We start from the raw sequence: 21,826 nt of genomic DNA on the forward strand, positions 1-21,826 counted from the left end.
TGTGTGTCCACAGACCCTGGTGGTCGTGAGGAGGTGGAGGTGGAGATGTTGGTAGCGCTGGCCCAGGTGAGTGTGTCACAGAAGGACACCGTGCTCAGACAGTTGGCCGCACTGCTCCACGTCCTGGACAATGGCATCCACCTAAGGGGCCTATGGGGACACTCAGATATCAGGTATTGCCCAATGCAGAAAATGCATACAAAGCACCCATCTTACCTTATCATACCATATTATATCAAAGCCTGTTACAATGTTATAACAACATTATAGACTATATCTGATTATATTACATGAGAGATTAAATTCGACTAGATCTCATCACTTGGTGACTAAGAAAGCTGTCTGTCTTTGTCCTCTGCCGTGGTGTATGCTGATCCCGTTTGTGTATTGGTGTTCATCCCACACCCCACACAGTGTGCTTGCTCTGCTGCTCGGGCTGTGGGACGGATGTGACCCAATAACCAAGGAGTGTGTCTGTGACCCCTTTTGGACAGAGAACCTCATTCGCCGGATCTTTGGAGAGAGCAACTGTGGTGAGCTATGTTCATTCATCGGTCCTGAGAGGACGACATACTTGTTTGCCCCGTCTGCTGTGAGATACTACATTCACAGTGCCAGTCCTTTCTCTATTCTGTTTGGCAGAGTGGCAGGTTCTCTACTTCATCCTGTCCTTCTTCATGGTCATTGTCTTCATCGTGACAGTCACCTGCGGTCCAACTCATCCCAAACCATCTCAATTTGGTTGAGGTCGGGTGATTGTGGAGGCCAGGTCATCTAATACAGCACTCCATCACTCTCCTTCTTGGTCAAATAGCCCTTACACAGCCTGGGGGTGTGTTGAGTCATTGTCCTGTTGAAAAGCAAATTAAAGTCCCACTAAGTGCAAACCAGATGGAATGAAGTATTGCTGCAGAATGCTGTGGTAGCCATGCTGGTTAGGTGTGCCTTGAATTAGAAATAAACCACAGACGGTATCCCCAGCAAAGCACCCCCACACCATCACACCTCCTCTTCCATGCTTCACGGTTGGAACCACACATGGGGAGATCATCCGTTCACCTACTCTGCGCCTCACAAAGACACAGCAGTTGGAACCAAAAATCTCAAATTTGGACTCATCAGACACAAGGACAGATTTCCACCGATCTAATGTCCATTGCTTGTTTTTTACATTTTTGATTTGTTTAACCTTTATTTAACCAGGTCGGCCAGTTGAGCACAAGTTCTCATTAACAACTGCGACCTGGTCAAGATAAAGCAAAGCAGTGCGACAAAAACAACACAAGAGTTACACAAACAAACGTACAATCTTTAACACAATAGAACAATCTATGTACAGTGTGTGCAAATCTAGAAGATTAGGGAGATAAGGCAATAAATAGGCCATAGAGGCAAAATAATTACTTAGCATTAGCATTACTTAGCATTATTTAGCATTAACACTGGAGTGATAGATGTGCAGATGATGATGTGCAAGTTGAGATACTGGGGTGCAAAATAGCAAGAAGATAAATAACAATATGGGGATGAGGTAGTTGGGTGTGCTATTTACAGATTCGGTGTGTACAGGTACAATGATCGGTAAGCTGCTCTGACAGCTGATGCTTAAAGTTAGAGAGGGAGCAGCATGAGTAAAGGAGGCTTTGTTGCGAAATAGGAAGCCGATTCTAGATTTAATTTTGGATTGGAGATGCTTAATGTAAGTCCGGAAGGAGAGTTTACAGTCTAACCAGACACCTAATATGTGTAGTTGTCCACATATTCTAAGTCAGAACCATCCCGAGTAGTGATTCTAGTCGGGCGGGCTGGTGCGGGCAGCAATCGGTTGAAGAGCATGCATTTAGTTTTACTAGCATTTAAATGCAGTTGGAGGCCATGGCAGGAGTGTTGTATGGCATTGAAGCTCATTTAGAGGTTTGTGTCCAAAGAAGGGCGAGATGTATACAGAATGGTGTCGTCTGCGTAGAGGTGGATCAGAGAATCACCAGCAGCAAGAGCGACATCATTCATATATACAGAGAAAATAGTTGGCCCGAGAATTGAACCCTGTGATATCGTTTAGGACCTTGAGCGTGGCTGAGGTGCACCCATGACCAGCTCGGAAACCAGATTGCATAGTGGAGAAGGTACGGTGGGATTCGAAATTGTCAGTGATCTGTTTGTTAACTTGGCTTTCGAAGATTTTAGAAAGGCAGGGCAGGATGGATATAGGTCTATAGCAGTTTGAGTGTTTCTCCCTTTGAAGAGGGGGATGATCGCGGCAGCTTTCCAATCTTTGGGGATCTCAGACGATACGAAAGAGAGGTTGAACAGGCTAGTAGGGGTTGCAACAATTTTGGCGGATCATTTCAGAGAGGGTCCAGATTGTCTAGCCCAGCTGATTTGTAGGGATCCAGATTTAGCAGCTCTTTCAGAACATCAGCTGTCTGGATTTGGATGGCGGCTATTCAATGTTAATGCAGAACGCCACAGGTTGCTTTTCTGCTGGTCAAGGGCAGTCAAGTCTGGGGTGAACCAAGGGCTATATCTGTTCTTAGTTCTACATTTTTTGAATGGAGCATGCTTATTTAAGGTGGGGGGGGGGGTCGTTTGACCATGGACCCATTACGGATGCAGTCAATGAGGCAGTGATGAGACTTCCGGCGCCGACAGAGATGGCCGCCTCGCTTCGCGTTCCTAGGAAACTATGCAGTTTTTAGTTTTTTTTACGTGTTATTTCTTACATTGGTACCCCAGGTCATCTTAGGTTTCAATACATACAGTCGAGAAGAACTACTGAACATAAGAGCACCGTCAACTCACCATCAGTACGACCAAGAATATGACTTTCGCGAAGCGGACCCTGTGTTCTGCCTTTCAGCCAGGACAACGGAATGGATCCCAGCCGGCGACCCCAAAAACGACTTCGAAAAAGGGGAAAACGAAACGGTCTTCTGGTCAGACTCCGGAGACGGGCACATCGTGCACCACTCCCTAGCATTCTCCTCGCCAATGTCCAGTCTCCTGACAACAAGGTTGATGAAATCCGAGCAAGGGTAGCATTCCAGAGGGACATCAGAGACTGTAACGTTCTTTGCTTCACGGAAACATGGCTCACTGGAGAGACGCTATCGGAGACGGTGCAGCCAGCTGGTTTCTCCATGCATCGCGCCGACAGAAACAAACATCTTTCTGGTAAGAAGAGGGGCGGGGGTGTATGCTTTATGGTTAACGTGACGTGGTGTGGCCAAAACAACATACAGGAACTCAAGTCCTTCTGTTCACCTGATTTAGAATTCCTCACAATCAAATGTAGACTGCATTATCTACCAAGGGAATTCTCTTCAATTATAATCACAGCCGTATATATTCCCCCCCAAGCAGACACATCGATGGCTCTGAACGAACTTTATTTGACTCTTTGCAAACTGGAATCCATATATCCGGAGGCTGCATTCATTGTAGCTGGGGATTTTAACAAGACTAATCTGAAAACAAGACTCCCTAAATTTTATCAGCATATCGATTGCGCAACCAGGGCTGGAAAAACCTTGGATCATTGCTATTCCAACTTCCGCGACGCATATAAGGCCCTGCCCCACCCTCCTTTCGGAAAAGCTGACCACGACTCCATTTTGTTGATCCCTGCCTACAGACAGAAACTAAAACAAGAAGCTCCCGCGCTGAGGTCTGTTCAACGCTGGTCCGACCAATCTGATTCCACACTCCAAGACTGCTTCCATCACGTGGACTGGGATATGTTCCGTATTGCGTCAGACGACAACATTGACGAATACGCTGATTCGGTGTGCGAGCTCATTAGAACGTGCGTTGAAGATGTCGTTCCCATAGCAACGATTAAAACATTCCCAAAACAGAAACCGTGGATTGATGGCAGCATTCGCGTGAAACTGAAAGCGCGAACCACTGCTTTTAATCAGGGCAAGGTGACTGGAAACATGACCGAATACAAACAGTGTAACTATTCCCTCCGCAAGGCAATCAAACAAGCTAAGCGTCAGTATAGAGACAAAGTAGAATCTCAATTCAACGGCTCAGACACAAGAGGTATGTGGCAGGGTCTACAGTCAATCACGGATTACAAAAAGAAAACCAGCACCGTCACGGACCAGGATGTCTTGCTCCCAGGCAGACTAAATAACTTTTGCCCGCTTTGAGGACAATACAGTGCCACTGACACTGCCCGCAACTAAAACATGCGGACTCTCCTTCACTGCAGCCGACGTGAGGAAAACATTTAAACGTGTCAACCCTCGCAAGGCTGCAGGCCCAGACGGCATCCCCAGCCGCGCCCTCAGAGCATGCGCAGACCAGCTGGCTGGTGTGTTTACGGACATATTCAATCAATCCCTATCCCAGTCTGTTGTTCCCACATGCTTCAAGAGGGCCACCATTGTTCCTGTTCCCAAGAAAGCTAAGGTAACTGAGCTAAACGACTACCGCCCCGTAGCACTCACTTCCGTCATCATGAAGTGCTTTGAGAGACTAGTCAAGGACCATATCACCTCCACCCTACCTGACACCCTAGACCCACTCCAATTTGCTTACCGCCCAAATAGGTCCACATTTAACATTTACATTACATTTAAGTCATTTAGCAGACGCTCTTATCCAGAGCGACTTACAAATTGGTGCATTCACCTTATGACATCCAGTGGAACAGCCACTTTACAATAGTGCATCTAAATCTTTTAAGGGGGAGAAGGATTACTTTATCCTATCCTAGGTATTCCTTAAAGAGGTGGGGTTTCAGGTGTCTCCGGAAGGTGGTGATTGACTCCGCTGTCCTGGCGTCGTGAGGGAGTTTGTTCCACCATTGGGGGGCCAGAGCAGCGAACAGTTTTGACTGGGCTGAGCGGGAACTGTACTTCCTCAGTGGTAGGGAGGCGAGCAGGCCAGAGGTGGATGAACGCAGTGCCCTTGTTTGGGTGTAGGGCCTGATCAGAGCCTGGAGGTACTGAGGTGCCGTTCCCCTCACAGCTCCGTAGGCAAGCACCATGGTCTTGTAGCGGATGCAAGCTTCAACTGGAAGCCAGTGGAGAGAGCGGAGGAGCGGGGTGACGTGAGAGAACTTGGGAAGGTTGAACACCAGACGGGCTGCGGCGTTCTGGATGAGTTGTAGGGGTTTAATGGCACAGGCAGGGAGCCCAGCTAACAGCGAGTTGCAGTAATCCAGACGGGAGATGACAAGTGCCTGGATTAGGACCTGCGCCGCTTCCTGTGTGAGGCAGGGTCGTACTCTGCGGATGTTGTAGAGCATGAACCTACAGGAACGGGCCACCGCCTTGATGTTAGTTGAGAACGACAGGGTGTTGTCCAGGATCACGCCAAGGTTCTTAGCGCTCTGGGAGGAGGACACAATGGAGTTGTCAACCGTGATGGCGAGATCATGGAACGGGCAGTCCTTCCCCGGGAGGAAGAGCAGCTCCATCTTGCCGAGGTTCAGCTTGAGGTGGTGATCCGTCATCCACACTGATATGTCTGCCAGACATGCAGAGATGCGATTCGCCACCTGGTCATCAGAAGGGGAAAGGAGAAGATTAATTGTGTGTCGTCTGCATAGCAATGATAGGAGAGACCATGTGAGGTTATGACAGAGCCAAGTGACTTGGTGTATAGCGAGAATAGGAGAGGGCCTAGAACAGAGCCCTGGGGGACACCAGTGGTGAGAGCACGTGGTGAGGAGACAGATTCTCGCCACGCCACCTGGTAGGAGCGACCTGTCAGGTAGGACGCAATCCAAGCGTGGGCCGCGCCGGAGATGCCCAACTCGGAGAGGGTGGAGAGGAGGATCTGATGGTTCACAGTATCGAAGGCAGCCGATAGGTCTAGAAGGATGAGAGCAGAGGAGAGAGAGTTAGCTTTAGCAGTGCGGAGCGCCTCCGTGATACAGAGAAGAGCAGTCTCAGTTGAATGACTAGTCTTGAAGCCTGACTGATTTGGATCAAGAAGGTCATTCTGAGAGAGATAGCGGGAGAGCTGGCCAAGGACGGCACGTTCAAGAGTTTTGGAGAGAAAAGTAAGAAGGGATACTGGTCTGTAGTTGTTGACATCGGAGGGATCGAGTGTAGGTTTTTTCAGAAGGGGTGCAACTCTCTTGAAGACAGAAGGGACGTAGCCAGCGGTCAGGGATGAGTTGATGACGAGGTGAGGTAAGGGAGAAGGTCTCCGGAAATGGTCTGGAGAAGAGAGGAGGGGATAGGGTCAAGCGGGCAGGTTGTTGGGCGGCCGGCCATCACAAGACGCGAGATTTCATCTGGAGAGAGAGGGGAGAAAGAGGTCAGAGCACAGGGTAGGGCAGTGTGAGCAGAACCAGCAGTGTCGTTTGACTTAGCAAACGAGGATCGGATGTCGTCGACCTTCTTTTCAAAATGGTTGACGAAGTCATCTGCAGAGAGGGAGGAGGGGGAGGGGAGGAGGATTCAGGAGGGAGGAGAAGGTGGCAAAGAGCTTCCTAGGGTTAGAGGCAGATGCTTGGAATTTAGAGTGGTAGAAAGTGGCTTTAGCAGCAGAGACAGAAGAGGAAAATGTAGAGAGGAGGGAGTGAAAGGATGCCAGGTCCGCAGGGAGGGCGAGTTTTCCTCCATTTCCGCTCGGCTGCCCGGAGCCCTGTTCTGTGAGCTCGCAATGAGTCGTCGAGCCACGGAGCGGGAGGGGAGGACCGAGCCGGCCTGGAGGATAGGGGACATAGAGAGTCAAAGGATGCAGAAAGGGAGGAGAGGAGGGTTGAGGAGGCAGAATCAGGAGATAGGTTGGAGAAGGTTTGAGCAGAGGGAAGAGATGATAGGATGGAAGAGGAGAGAGTAGCGGGGGAGAGAGAGCGAAGGTTGGGACGGCGTGATACCATCCGAGTAGGGGCAGTGTGGGAAGTGTTGGATGAGAGCGAGAGGGAAAAGGATACAAGGTAGTGGTCGGAGACTTGGAGGGGAGTTGCAATGAGGTTAGTGGAAGAACAGCATCTAGTAAAGATGAGGTCGAGCGTATTGCCTGCCTTGTGAGTAGGGGGGGAAGGTGAGAGGGTGAGGTCGAAAGAGGATAGGAGTGGAAAGAAGGAGGCAGAGAGGAATGAGTCAAAGGTAGACGTGGGGAGGTTAAAGTCGCCCAGAACTGTGAGAGGTGAGCCGTCCTCAGGAAAGGAGCTTATCAAGGCATCAAGCTCATTGATGAACTCTCCGAGGAACCTGGAGGACGATAAATGATAAGGATGTTAAGCTTGAAAGGGCTGGTAACTGTGACAGCATGGAATTCAAAGGAGGCGATAGACAGATGGGTAAGGGGAGAAAGAGAGAATGACCACTTGGGAGAGATGAGGATCCCGGTGCCACCACCCCGCTGACCAGAAGCTCTCGGGGTGTGCGAGAACACGTGGGCGGACGAAGAGAGAGCAGTAGGAGTAGCAGTGTTATCTGTGGTGATCCATGTTTCCGTCAGTGCCAAGAAGTCGAGGGACTGGAGGGAGGCATAGGCTGAGATGAACTCTGCCTTGTTGGCCGCAGATCGGCAGTTCCAGAGGCTACCGGAGACCTGGAACTCCACGTGGGTCGTGCGCGCTGGGACCACCAGATTAGGGTGGCCGCGGCCATGCGGTGTGGAGCGTTTGTATGGTCTGTGCAGGGAGGAGAGAACAGGGATAGACAGACACATAGTTGACAGGCTACAGAAGAGGCTACGCTAATGCAAAGGAGATTGGAATGACAAGTGGACTACACGTCTCGAATGTTCAGAAAGTTAAGCTTACGTAGCAAGAATCTTATTGACTAAAATGATTAAAATGATACAGTACTGCTGAAGTAGGCTAGCTGGCAGTGGCTGCGTTGTTGACTTTGTAGGCTAGCTGGCAGTGGCTGCGTTGTTGACACTACACTAATCAAGTCGTTCCGTTGAGTGTAAAAGTTTCTACAGTGCTGCTATTCGGGGGCTAGCTGGCTAGCTAGCAGTGTTGATTACGTTACGTTGCGTTAAAAGAACGACAATAGCTGGCTAGCTAACCTAGAAAATCGCTCTAGACTACACAATTATCTTTGATACAAAGACGGCTATGTAGCTAGCTATGTAGCTAGCTACGATCAAACAAATCAAACCGTTGTACTGTAATGAAATGAAATGAAAATGTGATACTACCTGTGGAGCGAAGCGGAATGCGACCGGGTTGTTGAGTGCGGAAGTTCTATTCGGTAGACGTTGGCTAGCTGTTGGCTAGCTAGCAGTGTCTCCTACGTTAAGGACGACAAATAGCTGGCTAGCTAACCTCGGTAAATTAAGATAATCGCTCTAAAACTACACACTCTAAACTACACAATTATCCACAATTATCCATTATCCATCGTCCACAGACGATGCAATCTCAACCACACTGCACACTGCCCTAACCCATCTGGACAAGAGGAATACCTATGTGAGAATGCTGTTCATCGACTACAGCTCGTCATTTAACACCATAGTGCCCTCAAACCTCGTCATCAAGCTCGAGACCCTGGGTCTCGATCCCGCCCTGTGCAACTGGGTACTGGACTTCCTGACGGGCCGCCCCCAGGTGGTGAGGGTAGGCAACAACATCTCCATCCCGCTGATCCTCAACACTGGGGCCCTACAAGGGTGCGTTCTGAGCCCTCTCCTGTACTCCCTGTTCACCCACGACTGCGTGGCCATGCACGCCTCCAACTCAATCATCAAGTTTGCGGACGACACAACAGTGGTAGGCTTGATTACCAACAACGACGAGACGGCCTACAGGGAGGAGGTGAGGGCCCTCGGAGTGTGGTGTCAGGAAAATAACCTCACACTCAACGTCAACAAAACTAAGGAGATGATTGTGGACTTCAGGAAACAGCAGAGGGAACACCCCCCTATCCACATCGATGGAACAGTAGTGGAGAGGGTAGTAAGTTTTAAGTTCCTCGGCGTACACATCACAGACAAACTGAATTGGTCCACCCACACAGACAGCATCGTGAAGAAGGCGCAGCAGCGCCTCTTCAACTTCAAGAGGCTGAAGAAATTCGGCTTGTCACCAAAAGCACTCACAAACTTCTACAGATGCACAATCGAGAGCATCCTGTCGGGCTGTATCACCGCCTGGTACGGCAACTGCTCCGCCCACAACCGTAAGGCTCTCCAGAGGGTATTGAGGTCTGCACAACGCATCACCGGGGGCAAACTACCTGCCCTCCAGGACACCTACACCACCCGATGTCACAGGAAGGCCATAAAGATCATCAAGGACAGCAACCACCCGAGCCACTGCCTGTTCAGCCCGCTATCATCCAGAAGGCGAGGTCAGTACAGGTGCATCAAAGCTGGGACCGAGAGACTGAAAAACAGCTTCTATCTCAAGGCCATCAGACTGTTAAACAGCCACCACTAACATTGAGTGGCTGCTGCCAACACAGTGACTCAACTCCAGCCACTTTAATAATGGGAATTGATGAGAAATGATGTAAAATATATCACTAGCCACTTTTAACAATGCTACCTAATATAATGTTTACATACCCTACATTATTCATCTCATATGTATACGTATATACTGTACTCTATATCATCTACTGCATCCTTATGTAATACATGTATCACTAGCCACTTTAACTATGCCACTTTGTTTACATACTCAGCTCATATGTATATACTGCACTCAATACCATCTACTGTATCTTGCCTATGCCGCTCTGTACCATCACTCATTCATATATCTTTATGTACATATTCTTTATCCCCTTACACTTGTGTCTATAAGGTAGTAGTTTTGGAATTGTTAGCTAGATTACTTGTTGGTTATTACTGCATTGTCGGAACTAGAAGCACAAGCATTTCGCTACACTCGCACTAACATCTGCTAACCATGTGTATGTGACAAATAACATTTGATTTGATTTGATCGCTGAGATCCTGATTGAAGATGGCATAGTTGTATTTAGAGGGCAAGTTGGTCAGGATGATATCTAAGAGGGTGCCCATGGTTACGGATTTGGGGTTGTACCTGGTAGGTTCCTTGATAATTTGTGTGAGATTGAGATAGCTTAGATTGTAGGATGGCCGGGGTGTTAAGCATATCCCAGTTTAGGTCACCTAACAGTACGAACTCTGAAGATAGATGGGGGCAATCAATTCACATATGGTGTCCAGAGCACAGCCGGGGGCTGAGGGGAGTCTATAACAAGCGGCAACGGTGAGAGACTTGTTTCTGGAAAGGTGGATTTTTAAAAGTAGAAGCTCGAATTGTTTGGGGACAGACCTGGAAAGTTTGACAGAACTCTGCAGGCTATCTCTGCAGTAGATTACAACTCCGCCCCCTTTGGCAGTTTGATCTTGTCGGAAAATGTTGTAGTTGGGGATGGAAATTTCAGGATTTTTGGTGGCCTTCCTGAGCCAGGATTCAGACACGGCTAGGACATCAGGGTTGGCGGAGTGTGCTAAAGCAGTGAATAAAACAAACTTAGGGAGGAGGCTTCTGATGTTAACATGCTTGAAACCAAGGCTTTTACGGTTACAGAAGGCAACAAATGAGAGCACCTGGGGAATGGGAGTGGTGCTTGGGGCTGCAGGACCTGGGTTAACCTTTACATCACCAGAGGAACAGAGGAGGGGTAGGATAAAGGTACGGCTAAAGGCTATAAGAACTGGTCATCCAGTGCATTCAGAACACAGAGTGAAAGGAGCAGATGGAGGTAAGTACAGTGGAGGTAAGCCTCGGCATTGAGTGACAATGAGAGAGGTTTTGTCTCTAGAGGCACCAGTTAAGCCAGGTGAGGTAACTGCATGTGTGGGGGGTGGGACGAAAGGGCTATCTAAGGCATATTCGGTAGGGCTGGGGGCTCTACAGTGAAATAAGACAATAATCACTAACCAAAACAGCAATAGACAAGGTATATTGACATTAGGGAGAGGCATGTGTAGCCGAGTGATCATAGGGCCCAATGCGTAGCAATAGGTGAGTCAGGGAGCCGATTCAGTAGTCGCTACTACTCTAGGCGAGCTGGAGACACGGCGATTCAGACAGATAGCGGGCCGGGGCTAGCAGACGGGCCTTCGGCGATGTCGCAATGGAAGAGCTCGTTGAAACCACCTCGGACAATTACATCGGCAGACCAGTCGTGATGGATTGGCGGGTCTCCGTGTTGGCAGTAAAGGGTCCAGGCCAATTGGCATAAGAGGTATTGTAGCTCAAGAATTAGCTGGTGGATCTCTTCGGCAAGCCGGGAGATGGGCCTAGCTCGAGGCTAGCTCAAGGCTAACTGGTGCTTGCTTTGGGACAGAGACGTTAGCCAGGAGTAGCCACTCGGATTGCAGCTAGCTAGCTGCGATAATCCGGTGTAAAGGTTCAGAGCTTGCGGTAGGAATCCGGAGATCTGGTAGAGAAAAAGCAGTCTGATATGCTCTGGGTTGATATCGCACTGTGCAGACTGGCAGGTATTGAGCGAGCTGAGGCTGGCTGTTGTCCGAGTTAACGGTGAAGCAGTGGCTAACAGTGGCAGTGGCTAACTGACTACTAGCTAGTAGCTAGTTAGCTGGCTAACTTCTGATGTGGGTTCCGGTTCTAAAGTATAAAAATAGCAGATCCGTACCACATTGGGTAAGGCGGGTTGCAGGAGAGTATATTCAGTCCGTAGATGGAAAGTGAGATTAAAATATATGCTAAGTATATACAAGAGAAAACGAGGAAAATTATATATAAAACTATATTTACACGTGACAAGACAAAACACACGCCCGACTGCTACACCATCTTGGAAAATCAAGGTGTGTCTAATACCATGTTTCTTGGCCCAAGCAAGTCTCTCTTTCTTATTGGTGTCCTTTAGTAGTGGTTTCTTTGCAGCAGTTCGATTCATGCAGTCTCCTCTGAACAGCTGATGTTGAGAGGTGTCTGTTACTTGAACTCTGTGAAGCATTTATTTGGGCTGCAATTTCTGAGGCTGGTAACTCTAATGAACTTATCCTCTGCAGCAGAGGTAACTCTGGGTCTTCCTTTCCTGTGGTGTTCCTCATGAGAGCCAGTTTCATCAAACCACTTGATGGTTTTTGTGACTGCTCTTGAAGAAACTTTAAAAGTTCTTGAAATTTTCCAGATTGACCTAATGTCTTAAAGTAATGATGAACTCTTTGCTTATTTGAGCTGTTCTTGCCATAATATGGACTTGGTCTTTTACCAAATATGGCTGTCTTCTGTATACCACCCCTACCTTGTCACAACTGATTGGCTCTAACGCATTAAGAAGGAAAGAAATTCCACAAACTAACTTTGAACAAGGCACACCTGTTAATTGCAATGCATTCCAGGTGACTACCTCATGAAGCTGGTTCAGAGAATGCCAAGAGTGTGCAAAGCTGTCATCAAGGCAAAGGGTGGCTACTTTGAAAAATCTCAAATATATTTAGATTTATATTGATATTTTTGGTTCCAACTGCTGTGTCTTTGTGAGGCGCAGAGTAGGAGAGAACGGATGATCTCTGCATGTGTGGTTCCCACCGTGAAGCATAGAGATGGTGTGGGGGTGCTTTGCTGGGGACACTGTCTGTAATTTACATTTATTTCTAAATCAAGGCACACTTAACCAGCATGGCTACCACAGAATTCTGCAGCGATACGCCATTCCATCTGGTTTGCACTTAGTGGGACTATCATTTGTTTTTCAACAGGACAATGACCCAAAACGCCTTCAGGCTGTGTAAGGGCTATTTGACCAAGAAGGAGAGTGATGGAGTGCTGCATCAGATGACCTGGCCTCCACAATCACCCGACCTCAACCAAATTGAGATGGTTTGGGATGAGTTGGACCGCAGAGTGAAAGTAAAAGCAGCCAACAAGTGCTCAGCATATGTAAAGCTGGTTGAGGTGAAGCTGGTTGAGAGAATGCCGAGAGTGTGCAAAGCTGTAATCAAGGCAAAGAGTGGCTACTTTGAAGAATCTCAAATTGAAAATATATTTTGATTTGTTTAACACTTTTTTGGTTACTACATGATTTCATGTGTTTTTTCATAGTTTTGATGTCTTCACTATTATTCTACAATGTAGAAAATAGTAAAAAAAAAAAAAAATCCTGGAATGAGTAGGCGTGTCCAAACTTTTGACTGGTACTGTATATATACAGTATATCCACACTGAGGTTGGAATAATACTGTGAAATTGTGAAAATTATGATGATGCCATTTTAGTATAAGAGCTGTATGAAAAGACCACATTTTGGTTGGATGGGGTTTCGGCCTGCCTGGTGACATCACCTGATGGTAAATTAGTTAATAGACCAATAAGAAAGAGAGCTCCAAACCTCTCCGCCAATAACAGCGAGTTTTCAGTTTTCTCCTCCCCAGTTAGAAAATCTTGCTTGAGAAATGGCTATTAGCTAAGAAACTATTTTTGTATCTTTTAGACTATTTGAATTGAAAACAATCACAGTAAGGTATTTGTTACCCGGAAATGATTTGATATTGAATTTTTTTTTAAAGGCTGCATTTGAACTTGAATAGAAATGTGTTTTGTTTAGGAGGAGGCGCACTAAGGTCGGGAAGAAAACCAAGTACACTATACTGGACAACATGGACGAACAGGAGAAAATGGAGCTGAGGCCCAAATACAGTAAGTGTCTTATATTTCATTCAACACATTTCAAACATTTCCTGTTTTTGGTGACCCTGCCGTGATCTACCTGGTCTGTCCCCTTCTCAGACATCAAACACAGGAGCACGGAGCACAACTCCAGCCTCATGATGTCAGAGCTGGACAGTGACCAGGACACCGGACCGACCGGTCCGGAGCAGAAACCGGACCAATGCTCAGGCTTCCCGCAACGGGAACACCTACGGATGAGCAGGAACACACAGAACTGGGGTGGTTATTGTACAACATGAGGGAAACCCACTCTTGGGATTATGGCCGGGGTGCACAGCTCGAGTGCCATAGTGTCTGCTTGTTTTTGGTCTCGTCTTCTATTCAAATACTGGTTTCGACCAGATGTGTACTTTCTATGACAACTCAGCACCAGGGAGATGTGAAAATCCAAGGGCTGTAGGATAGTAGAGTTGGGCATCCCTGGATTCTGGGAACTAACAGTAGCATTAACTTTACATGCATACAGACGGTTTGAATAATTTGACACTAAGGATGAAGGTGCTCTTTGTGAGGAGGTTCTGTGGCCTCACATACTTCTACAGATAACCAGATTGGTGAATGTACATACAACTATCCATTATGCATACTAGTCTACCGACTACTACTGACCTTTAACTTTGCCTTGTTATCCAATGTTTTTTTACTGTAATTATTTTGTAGGAAATGGAGACAAGCCCAACCCTGGTTGTGAGCATCTGACGCCTCTCCTGTAAATGTTTTGACAAATTGGATTTGTCAAAATGGCTAGATGGAAAAGTCTAAATTCTTATGTTTAGTACCCAAAGTCCATCTTGTGATGCTACTCGTGAATCATTTAATCAGAATCAAACTCAATTTATCTGTGATCTCTATGAGTGTCTTGGACTTTGACACAATACATCACAGCATTATATTGTATTTGACCTACTGTTTTGAGTTAGCACACTTGTCCTCCAAACTAGTATAGTTTTGGTATCTTTCTCATTTTAAAGCTTCTTTATGCTAAATAAGCATAATGCGTCTTATAAATGGGCCCGAAGAAACATAACCAGCCATTTCATGGGACAAGCCATAAAGGTGCCAAAATGCACTATAAGCCTGTGGCTAACAGAGACCCTATTATATCCAAGTACTTGGTAATGCATCCATTCTTCCTTCCCTTGGCAAGATCTATTATCTAACTTGAACATGGTGGGTAACATGCTTTCAATCATTAATTCCTTTGCGTAATGATGGATTTCCCCCCCCTCTCATTCACTGTCAGAGAATGTCTGATTACATGAGTATAGTGGCAAATAATTAGGACACACAGCTTAAGGATTAAGAAGAGGACAGATGGAATTGATAATTAACATTACTTTGCAGGACAGGTAGCCATTGATGGAATGGATCAAATACTTGACATTAAACCAACATAAGCATGTCCAATGGTTGCTTTACATTTTTCTTCCCATAAGGGACTGGGGAGATATTTCCCCAATATGGACAGAAACGCTAACAGCCATGTTATATTCATGGCTTTTTCCCATTACACCACCCAATTTTTGGTATTTGCTCTGTTTACTTAACTAATTACAGCTACCAATGTTTTTACAGAAAGTTAAATGCGTCAAATCAATGAACAGTGTTCTGAATTCGGTGTCATTTTCTTTCCTGTCCAAAATTAGTAGTAAGATGTAAGGCAGTTTCTACCAACCCTGGTCCTCCAGTACCCTCGACAGCACAAATTGTTATTCCAACGCTGGACAAGCATACCCGATTCAACTAATCATCAAGCCCTCAATGTGTTGAATGATGGTTGTCCAGGGCTACAACAACAAGTGTGTACGGTTGGGGTTACTGGAGGACCAGGGTTGGGAAACACTGATCTAACGTAAACCAATTGATATTGTTTGACAAACAAAGTAACACAGTCATTTATTTTACATTTTCTGAAGTACTAGAAATATTTTTTACAATGAGTGTCACAACCAGACAACAGAATTGGTAAAATTATTCAAACGGCACTTGTTTGACAATGTTTGGCAAGAGACATTACTTCAGTTTCAGAGAACACTACAACATTTACATTGCAGGTTCAGATACAGAACATAGGTGGTACAAACTGTCTGAATATCAAAGGCAGCTCTACTGGATAATATATTGTACGTGGGAAGACTAGTTACCAACGACAATATAACCTGTACTAATGTAGTGGCATGGTATACAATAGTTTTTAGTAGTTAGGACAGTTAACTATTTACAGAGGATGTTACACAGTACATTTCATTCTAACTGCTTAGCCCAACAAGGCTATTCCTCAACAGATACCAAAATAGTGTAATTCATAATTTCACCACACTATTATCAAGTGACATATCTAATACAGCTGGGATCTGGATACAGCCAAGCTCCCTTTTCTAGAAAATAGCCAAATTATAAATAATCTTCCTATTAAAAACAGATTAAGTCCCTTGTGCGTATCAATAATCTCAGTATTTGCAATTGATGTGCTTATTAAATCTACCCAACTCTATGCTAGGCTTCAAGTTCAAGTTATATAGTGCTTCTCATTAAGGGCCCAATCCTACATTGAGAACACACATTTGTTCATTTGTATCTCAACATCTGATTCAGCCCTAAAGGTCCAAATCGTTATGGGATCCCACAGGTTGGAGACGTCTATTGGGTTATGTCCAAATACTATTACTACCCTTAAAAAGTTCCAATGCAGTTTTTATCTCAACATCAAATAATATCTGGGTAACAAGTACCTTACTGTGATTTCAAACATTTTAATTGAAAACAAAGGAACAAAAATAGCTTCTTAGCAAAGAGCAATTTCTCAAACAAGAATTTTGCTAAGATTGGCTAGGAGTGGCCTGAGTGAGGAGGGGGAAACTGAAAATGAGTGGTTATTGGCAGAGAGGTTTGGAACTCTTTCTTAATGGTTTTTTAACCAATTTACCATCTGGTGATATCACCAGGCAGGCAATAACTTCAGGCGGTCTTTCCAAACAGCTCTTAAACTAAAAAAGGGCTTGATCACCTTTTTCACAAAACTGATTCAACCTTAATGTGGAAATATATAAAAAACAGGCAATTCATGTTTTAGACTGCACTAGGTCTTTAACTAACATGGATAACTGGTTTGGGTTGTCACCATATTGCTTTCCCTTCACCAGTTCGTATAGGCCAGTGGTCAGAGAGGATAAGGAGAGGAAACCATGTAGAGCATGGAACGTGGATTTCTCGGCAGTGATGAAGGCTCTCAATGAGGATCAGGATCAGAATCACAATAATTTGTGAAGGAATCATATTTGATGATTGTCATCCATTGTTGTTTTTTATGTTAAATATGAGTAAGTAACTGTTACTAGAGCCTAAGAATCCTCCCTTTTCCCAAATTCACCACTTCCTACTTGGGGAAGTCCAGGAGTTGGGGGTGTAGTGTTCCCTCAGGGGGTTAGCCCTCCAAAGCACATGTACTTGACGTCCAGGTACTCCTCGATGCCATACTTGGAGCCCTCACGGCCCAGGCCTGATTGCTTGACCCCGCCGAAGGAGGCCTCTGGGGTGGAGAGGAGACCCTCGTTCACCCCCACCATGCCTACCTCCAGATTCTCCGCCACCCGCCATATCTGACTGACATCCTGGGAGAAGAAGTACCCTGGGGGGGGGAGCAGAACATGAAATAGAGTAATAGAATCGGTAAATCAGACAGGCTCTGTCAAATTAAAATAATAATTATAGGTTTGAGGGGTTTTCAGACATGACAGCAAGGTGCATACAATAATGTTTAGCTCACCTGCTAAACCCACATGAGATGCATTGGCAATGGCAAGTGCTTCCTCCTCTGTGCTAAACCTGTCATAAGGAAAAGACAAACAACTTGAGTTAGCTTCCATTTTAGCATCCATCCACTCTTCAATTGTGATTGAGTTGTCTGATCTCTCCTAGCTCCACTGACCTGATGACAGGCAGGAGAGGACCGAAGGTTTCCTCTCTGGTACACAGCATTTCTGTGGTGACATCAGCCAGCAGAGTGGGCTGATGGAACGAGCCATCCAGACGCTTCCCCCCCCTTAGCACCTTGGCCCCCCGCGACACTGCATCCATTACCTGGTGCTCCACCTGGGAGAGACATAGGATATATTAAGGTTATGTAACATATCAGAATATAAACAATATCATGCAGATAATAGTTATAGTATAGCTATAATACAAACACCCACTTGACAGAAGGAACCAGGTTACCTTCTCAGAGGCACGGACATTGATGAGAGGTCCCTGGGTGGTGTTTGGGTCAGAGCCGTGGCCCAGACGGAGCTCTGCATCCATGGCCTTCCCCAACTTCTCTATGAAGCAATCGTGGATCCTACTCTGGACCAGGAAGCGGTTGGAGCAGACACATGTCTACGGGGTCAAAGGGCACATTGAGGGACATGGAGGTTAGGCAACGACTTAAGACACCCATTTTTAGAATGACACGCAACATTTCGATATGGTGCATTTCAGTTTCCCCCAGTAGACACAAAATGATTTGTTTTACGATAACTTCTATTTCAGTACCTGTCCCGAGTTCCTGAACTTGGAGTTCATGGCTCCCGCCACAGCCTTGTCCACATCTGCACTGTCAAACACAATGAAGGGGGCATGGCCACCCAGCTCCATTGAAACCCTCTTGACAGTGTCGGCGGCGAGCTTCAAGAGAATCTGAGGATGAGCGAGGAGTTATCAGGAAGATCACAGGCCTTTTCATGGAAAAATTATCCACCTACAATATTTAAGACTAACATGAAATGTATATTGCATTTTCAGGATTGTTTAAGCTAACTCTGAAGCCATTCTAGATCAGTGTCCATACCTTGCCAGTGGCAGTGGATCCAGTGAAGGAGACCTTCCCCACCAGGGGGTCTGTGCAGAGGACCGTCCCAACAGAGGGGGTCTTCTCTCTGGAGCAAGGAACCACGTTAAACACCCCCGCTGGGATCCCGGCCTGACTTGCCAGCTTTACACACACAAAAAGTAAACATATGAATTAGACAAATGAAGTGTCTCACTATTCGGGACCCAGCCACAGTGAGTGGTGTTGTGGAAACAGAAGCACTGACCTCAGCGAGCGCCAGGGCAGAGAGGGGTGTGTCCTCGGCAGGTTTCACCACGACGGTGCAGCCCGCGGCCAGGGCAGCACCCACTTTCCTGGTGATCATGGCACTGGGGAAGTTCCACTGTGGGGGGAGGCTAGATTAGGTGCTCCGCAGGAAGTGAAAAGCATTACAGAATTTCAGCTCTCCAGGACCGAAGTTGGACATCCCTGACATATAGTAGATGGATGAAGCATTACAGCTCACCGGAGTGATGATTGAGGCCACGCCCACAGGCTGTTTGAGCAGAAGGATCCTACGGTCCTTGGCAGCCGAGGGCACAACATCCCCGTAGACACGGCGTGCCTCCTCAGAGAACCATTCCAGGAAGCCGGCAGCGTAAGCAATCTCCCCCAGGGACTCCTTCATGGGCTTGCCCTAAGAAGTGCAGAACACACAAGTGGTTTACTACTCAGAACGAAATACAAATCATTACACGGACAGCAAAACAATACTCACACACTCAAAGGTGATCAGCTTAGCAAGGTCCTCCTTGTTCAACGTCAACAGATCGTACCATTTCCGTAGAAGGACACTTCTTTCCTAAGGAAGAAAACATTAAAATCAGATCATGGAATCAGTAAGTTGCATGATCCACAAGAATCTGGAGGACCCTGTCTGGTCTTATTAGCGCTCCCTGAAACTAGCAGCTCCTGATAACAGAGATGGAACTTGATGCAACAATGTGTGCTGTGTATTGAAAGTTAATGAGGTGTTGATGGTGAGTGGTGCCTCTGGCTGTAGCCTTTCCACTCACTCAGTCCCTTTCGCACTGAAGCATTGCTTCACATGCATGGCAGCAGAGCATTTATTTGCAAGACGAAAATGGGACAGAGGGGGGGTGAGTGAAAAGAAGGGGAGGGGGTGTTTGTTGGCTGCATGGACAGAAAACCAGTACAATGAGGACATCTTTACCAGATCAAAGACAAAACTGGCATGAGCAGGAATCTCCCCAAACTACAGTATAAGATGTTGGAGTCAGACTTTGATATTCTCTCAAGGCTCCTTCCCTGCTTAGTGATGTACGCTTGGTGAAGTATTAATATGGCAGTGAGTGAGTTGGCTTAATAACTGCATAATCACTCACGGACACGACAGTAAAAAAAAAACAGCCCTGCAACCTGGAGTGGCTACTTTGCGGGCCAAGTAGTTATTTGGCCAGGCTATTATTGAGCATACACTACAGGCCCCAAAACAATGAACCCTGGGGTATAGGCTATGACGCTTGTAATAGATATGTAATTGCGCACGTTGACTGTCTATTAGGTTAATATATTCTGCCTAACATGCATGTTAGTCACAATAGTTAGGGAAAGCAGCTGTCACACTGATTTCATGCAACTGGGAAATGTCGGGAAAGCGGTGGTAGATGATGGAAAAAAATATCAAGATGTTATTCACAGAATTGCGGATCGTCAACTGTCAAGTCAACGGTATTTCAGCATAATTAAAGTAGAGGCATACCTTCGCTGTGTGTTGCTTCCAGGAGTAGAATGCCTTGTAGGCTGCGTCGACAGCTAGTTTAGCTTCTGCTGGACCGCAGTCGGCGACTTTCGCAATCTCTTCCCCCGTCGCTGGGTCCAGCACTGGGAAGGTAGAGGGAGCATTGATCCATTGCCCGTTCACATAGCCCTGCGTTCGGAGAAGCTGAGCGGAAATATCGAGGCTGTATTGCCTATGCATGACCAATGGTAGGCCGACCTGGCGGGGGAGACACAGACTTCTTAGGAGACAGAAACTACCCATAGCACGAGAATATCTTTGTTCACAAGAGGTTTCAAGTGGAATGCTGTCTCGCTCTGTCAGTCAAAGCAAAACTGCTGCAGTGACTTGTGAATTTCAATAAGGTTGTCGTCCGTGGATAGATACGAGTTTGAACCAGTCTTGAAGGCGGTCGCATTAAACACGTGATCATACACATTCACGCACACACAATACATTACTGACTAAACCATAATTCGTGTGTTCCTTCGCTCAAAATATATACATTATAACACAATTGTCATTATCGAAAGAAACCAAATGTGTAGCTGCATGTATTCTTCGTATTGACTGCAAGTGCTACAATACGTTACAATGCAGAGACGGTATCTAAGATACTAGTTTGTTACAGGGTTACATCGTCGGTCTTTCCCATCGCCATTGATGTGTTCAGTTGGCCAATCCACACGCTTGGATATCTTCTCTTGCGTCCAATAAGAGCACACAAACTATAACCAGCTTCCCTGAAATGTAGGCATCATTAGTAGTCTTAAATCTGTCAACTTTCAGTCACAAGCAGACTTTAAAGGCGAAGCTGACTAATCTATAAATCACATTGTATTAACTGCTCAATGGGCTTGATAGACATTTTTTTTATTTTATTTAACCTTTATTTAACTAGGCAAATTCTTATTTTCAATGACGGCCTAGGAAGTGGGTTAACTGCCTGTTCAGGGGCAGAACGACAGATTTGCAACCTTTCGGTTACTAGTCCAACACTCCGCCTTTTTGTTTAACTCGCTGACTATATCTTCGTCAATCAGTTCCACGCGGCGAGTCACTGTCCTGCGTGCGAAACTGATTTTTTCAAACTTGGCTTTGCTCTCCGGACACAAGAGACCTGCTGTCTCTACCATGCACTCTTTCAAAAACTCGCCTTCGGAGAAAGGCTTGCTAGCCTTTGCTAATTTGAATGCCAGCAAATAACTTGCCTTGGTACTTGACTCTTGAATTGCAGTTTGTCGGTGAAAAAAGTTCTGTTGACTCTGTAAATTAGCTGCCAACCTCTGAGCAGTAGCCGCCCGTTCTTGTGTTGACTGCTTGCTAGCATAGTTTGCATGCTTCGTGGCAAAGTGACGGCTGATATTGTACTCTTTGAAAACCGCAACAGCTTCTTGGCATATCAGACATACAGCCGTTGATCGGACTTCAGTGAAGAAGTATTTTGTTGTCCACTCCTTATTAAACACTCGGCATTCGCTGTCCACTTTCCTTCTCTTTGGTCCGCTCATTTTCACAGAAGGGCTTAATGGTGACGTGAAACGAAGTGAAAATTAAAGTGAAATAAAGAGAAATACGCGCCACTCCAACAACGGTCAATGGTGTTTTGAGTGCGCCATCTATTGGGGAAACG

General features: G+C 46.2%; 1 protein-coding gene and 1 long non-coding RNA gene across 2 annotated transcripts; one reads left to right on the plus strand and one right to left on the minus strand.

Moving 5' to 3' along the window:
- The first annotated feature begins 225 nt into the window (after positions 1 to 225).
- LOC135559647 (uncharacterized) lies at positions 226 to 15,008 on the plus strand. The gene is made up of 3 exons (XR_010458459.1): positions 226 to 533; positions 13,482 to 13,573; positions 13,664 to 15,008. It is a non-coding gene; the product is annotated as an uncharacterized LOC135559647 (long non-coding RNA).
- Positions 15,009 to 15,490: 482 nt separating this feature from the next.
- On the minus strand, positions 15,491 to 21,719 carry LOC115141004 (succinate-semialdehyde dehydrogenase, mitochondrial-like). Its single transcript, XM_029679566.2, has 11 exons — positions 21,405 to 21,719; positions 20,176 to 20,412; positions 19,171 to 19,254; positions 18,919 to 19,089; positions 18,679 to 18,795; positions 18,432 to 18,575; positions 18,137 to 18,280; positions 17,822 to 17,980; positions 17,535 to 17,698; positions 17,373 to 17,431; positions 15,491 to 17,234 (listed from the first exon to the last, which is right to left on the minus strand). Exons 1-11 carry the CDS (start codon positions 21,702 to 21,704, stop codon positions 17,023 to 17,025), a joined length of 1,791 nt encoding a protein of 596 aa, XP_029535426.2. The 5' UTR covers positions 21,705 to 21,719; the 3' UTR covers positions 15,491 to 17,022.
- Between the last annotated feature and the right edge of the window lie 107 nt (positions 21,720 to 21,826).

Source organism: Oncorhynchus nerka, linkage group LG14 (genome assembly GCF_034236695.1).
Source record: "Oncorhynchus nerka isolate Pitt River linkage group LG14, Oner_Uvic_2.0, whole genome shotgun sequence".
NCBI classification, from domain to species: domain Eukaryota; kingdom Metazoa; phylum Chordata; class Actinopteri; order Salmoniformes; family Salmonidae; genus Oncorhynchus; species Oncorhynchus nerka.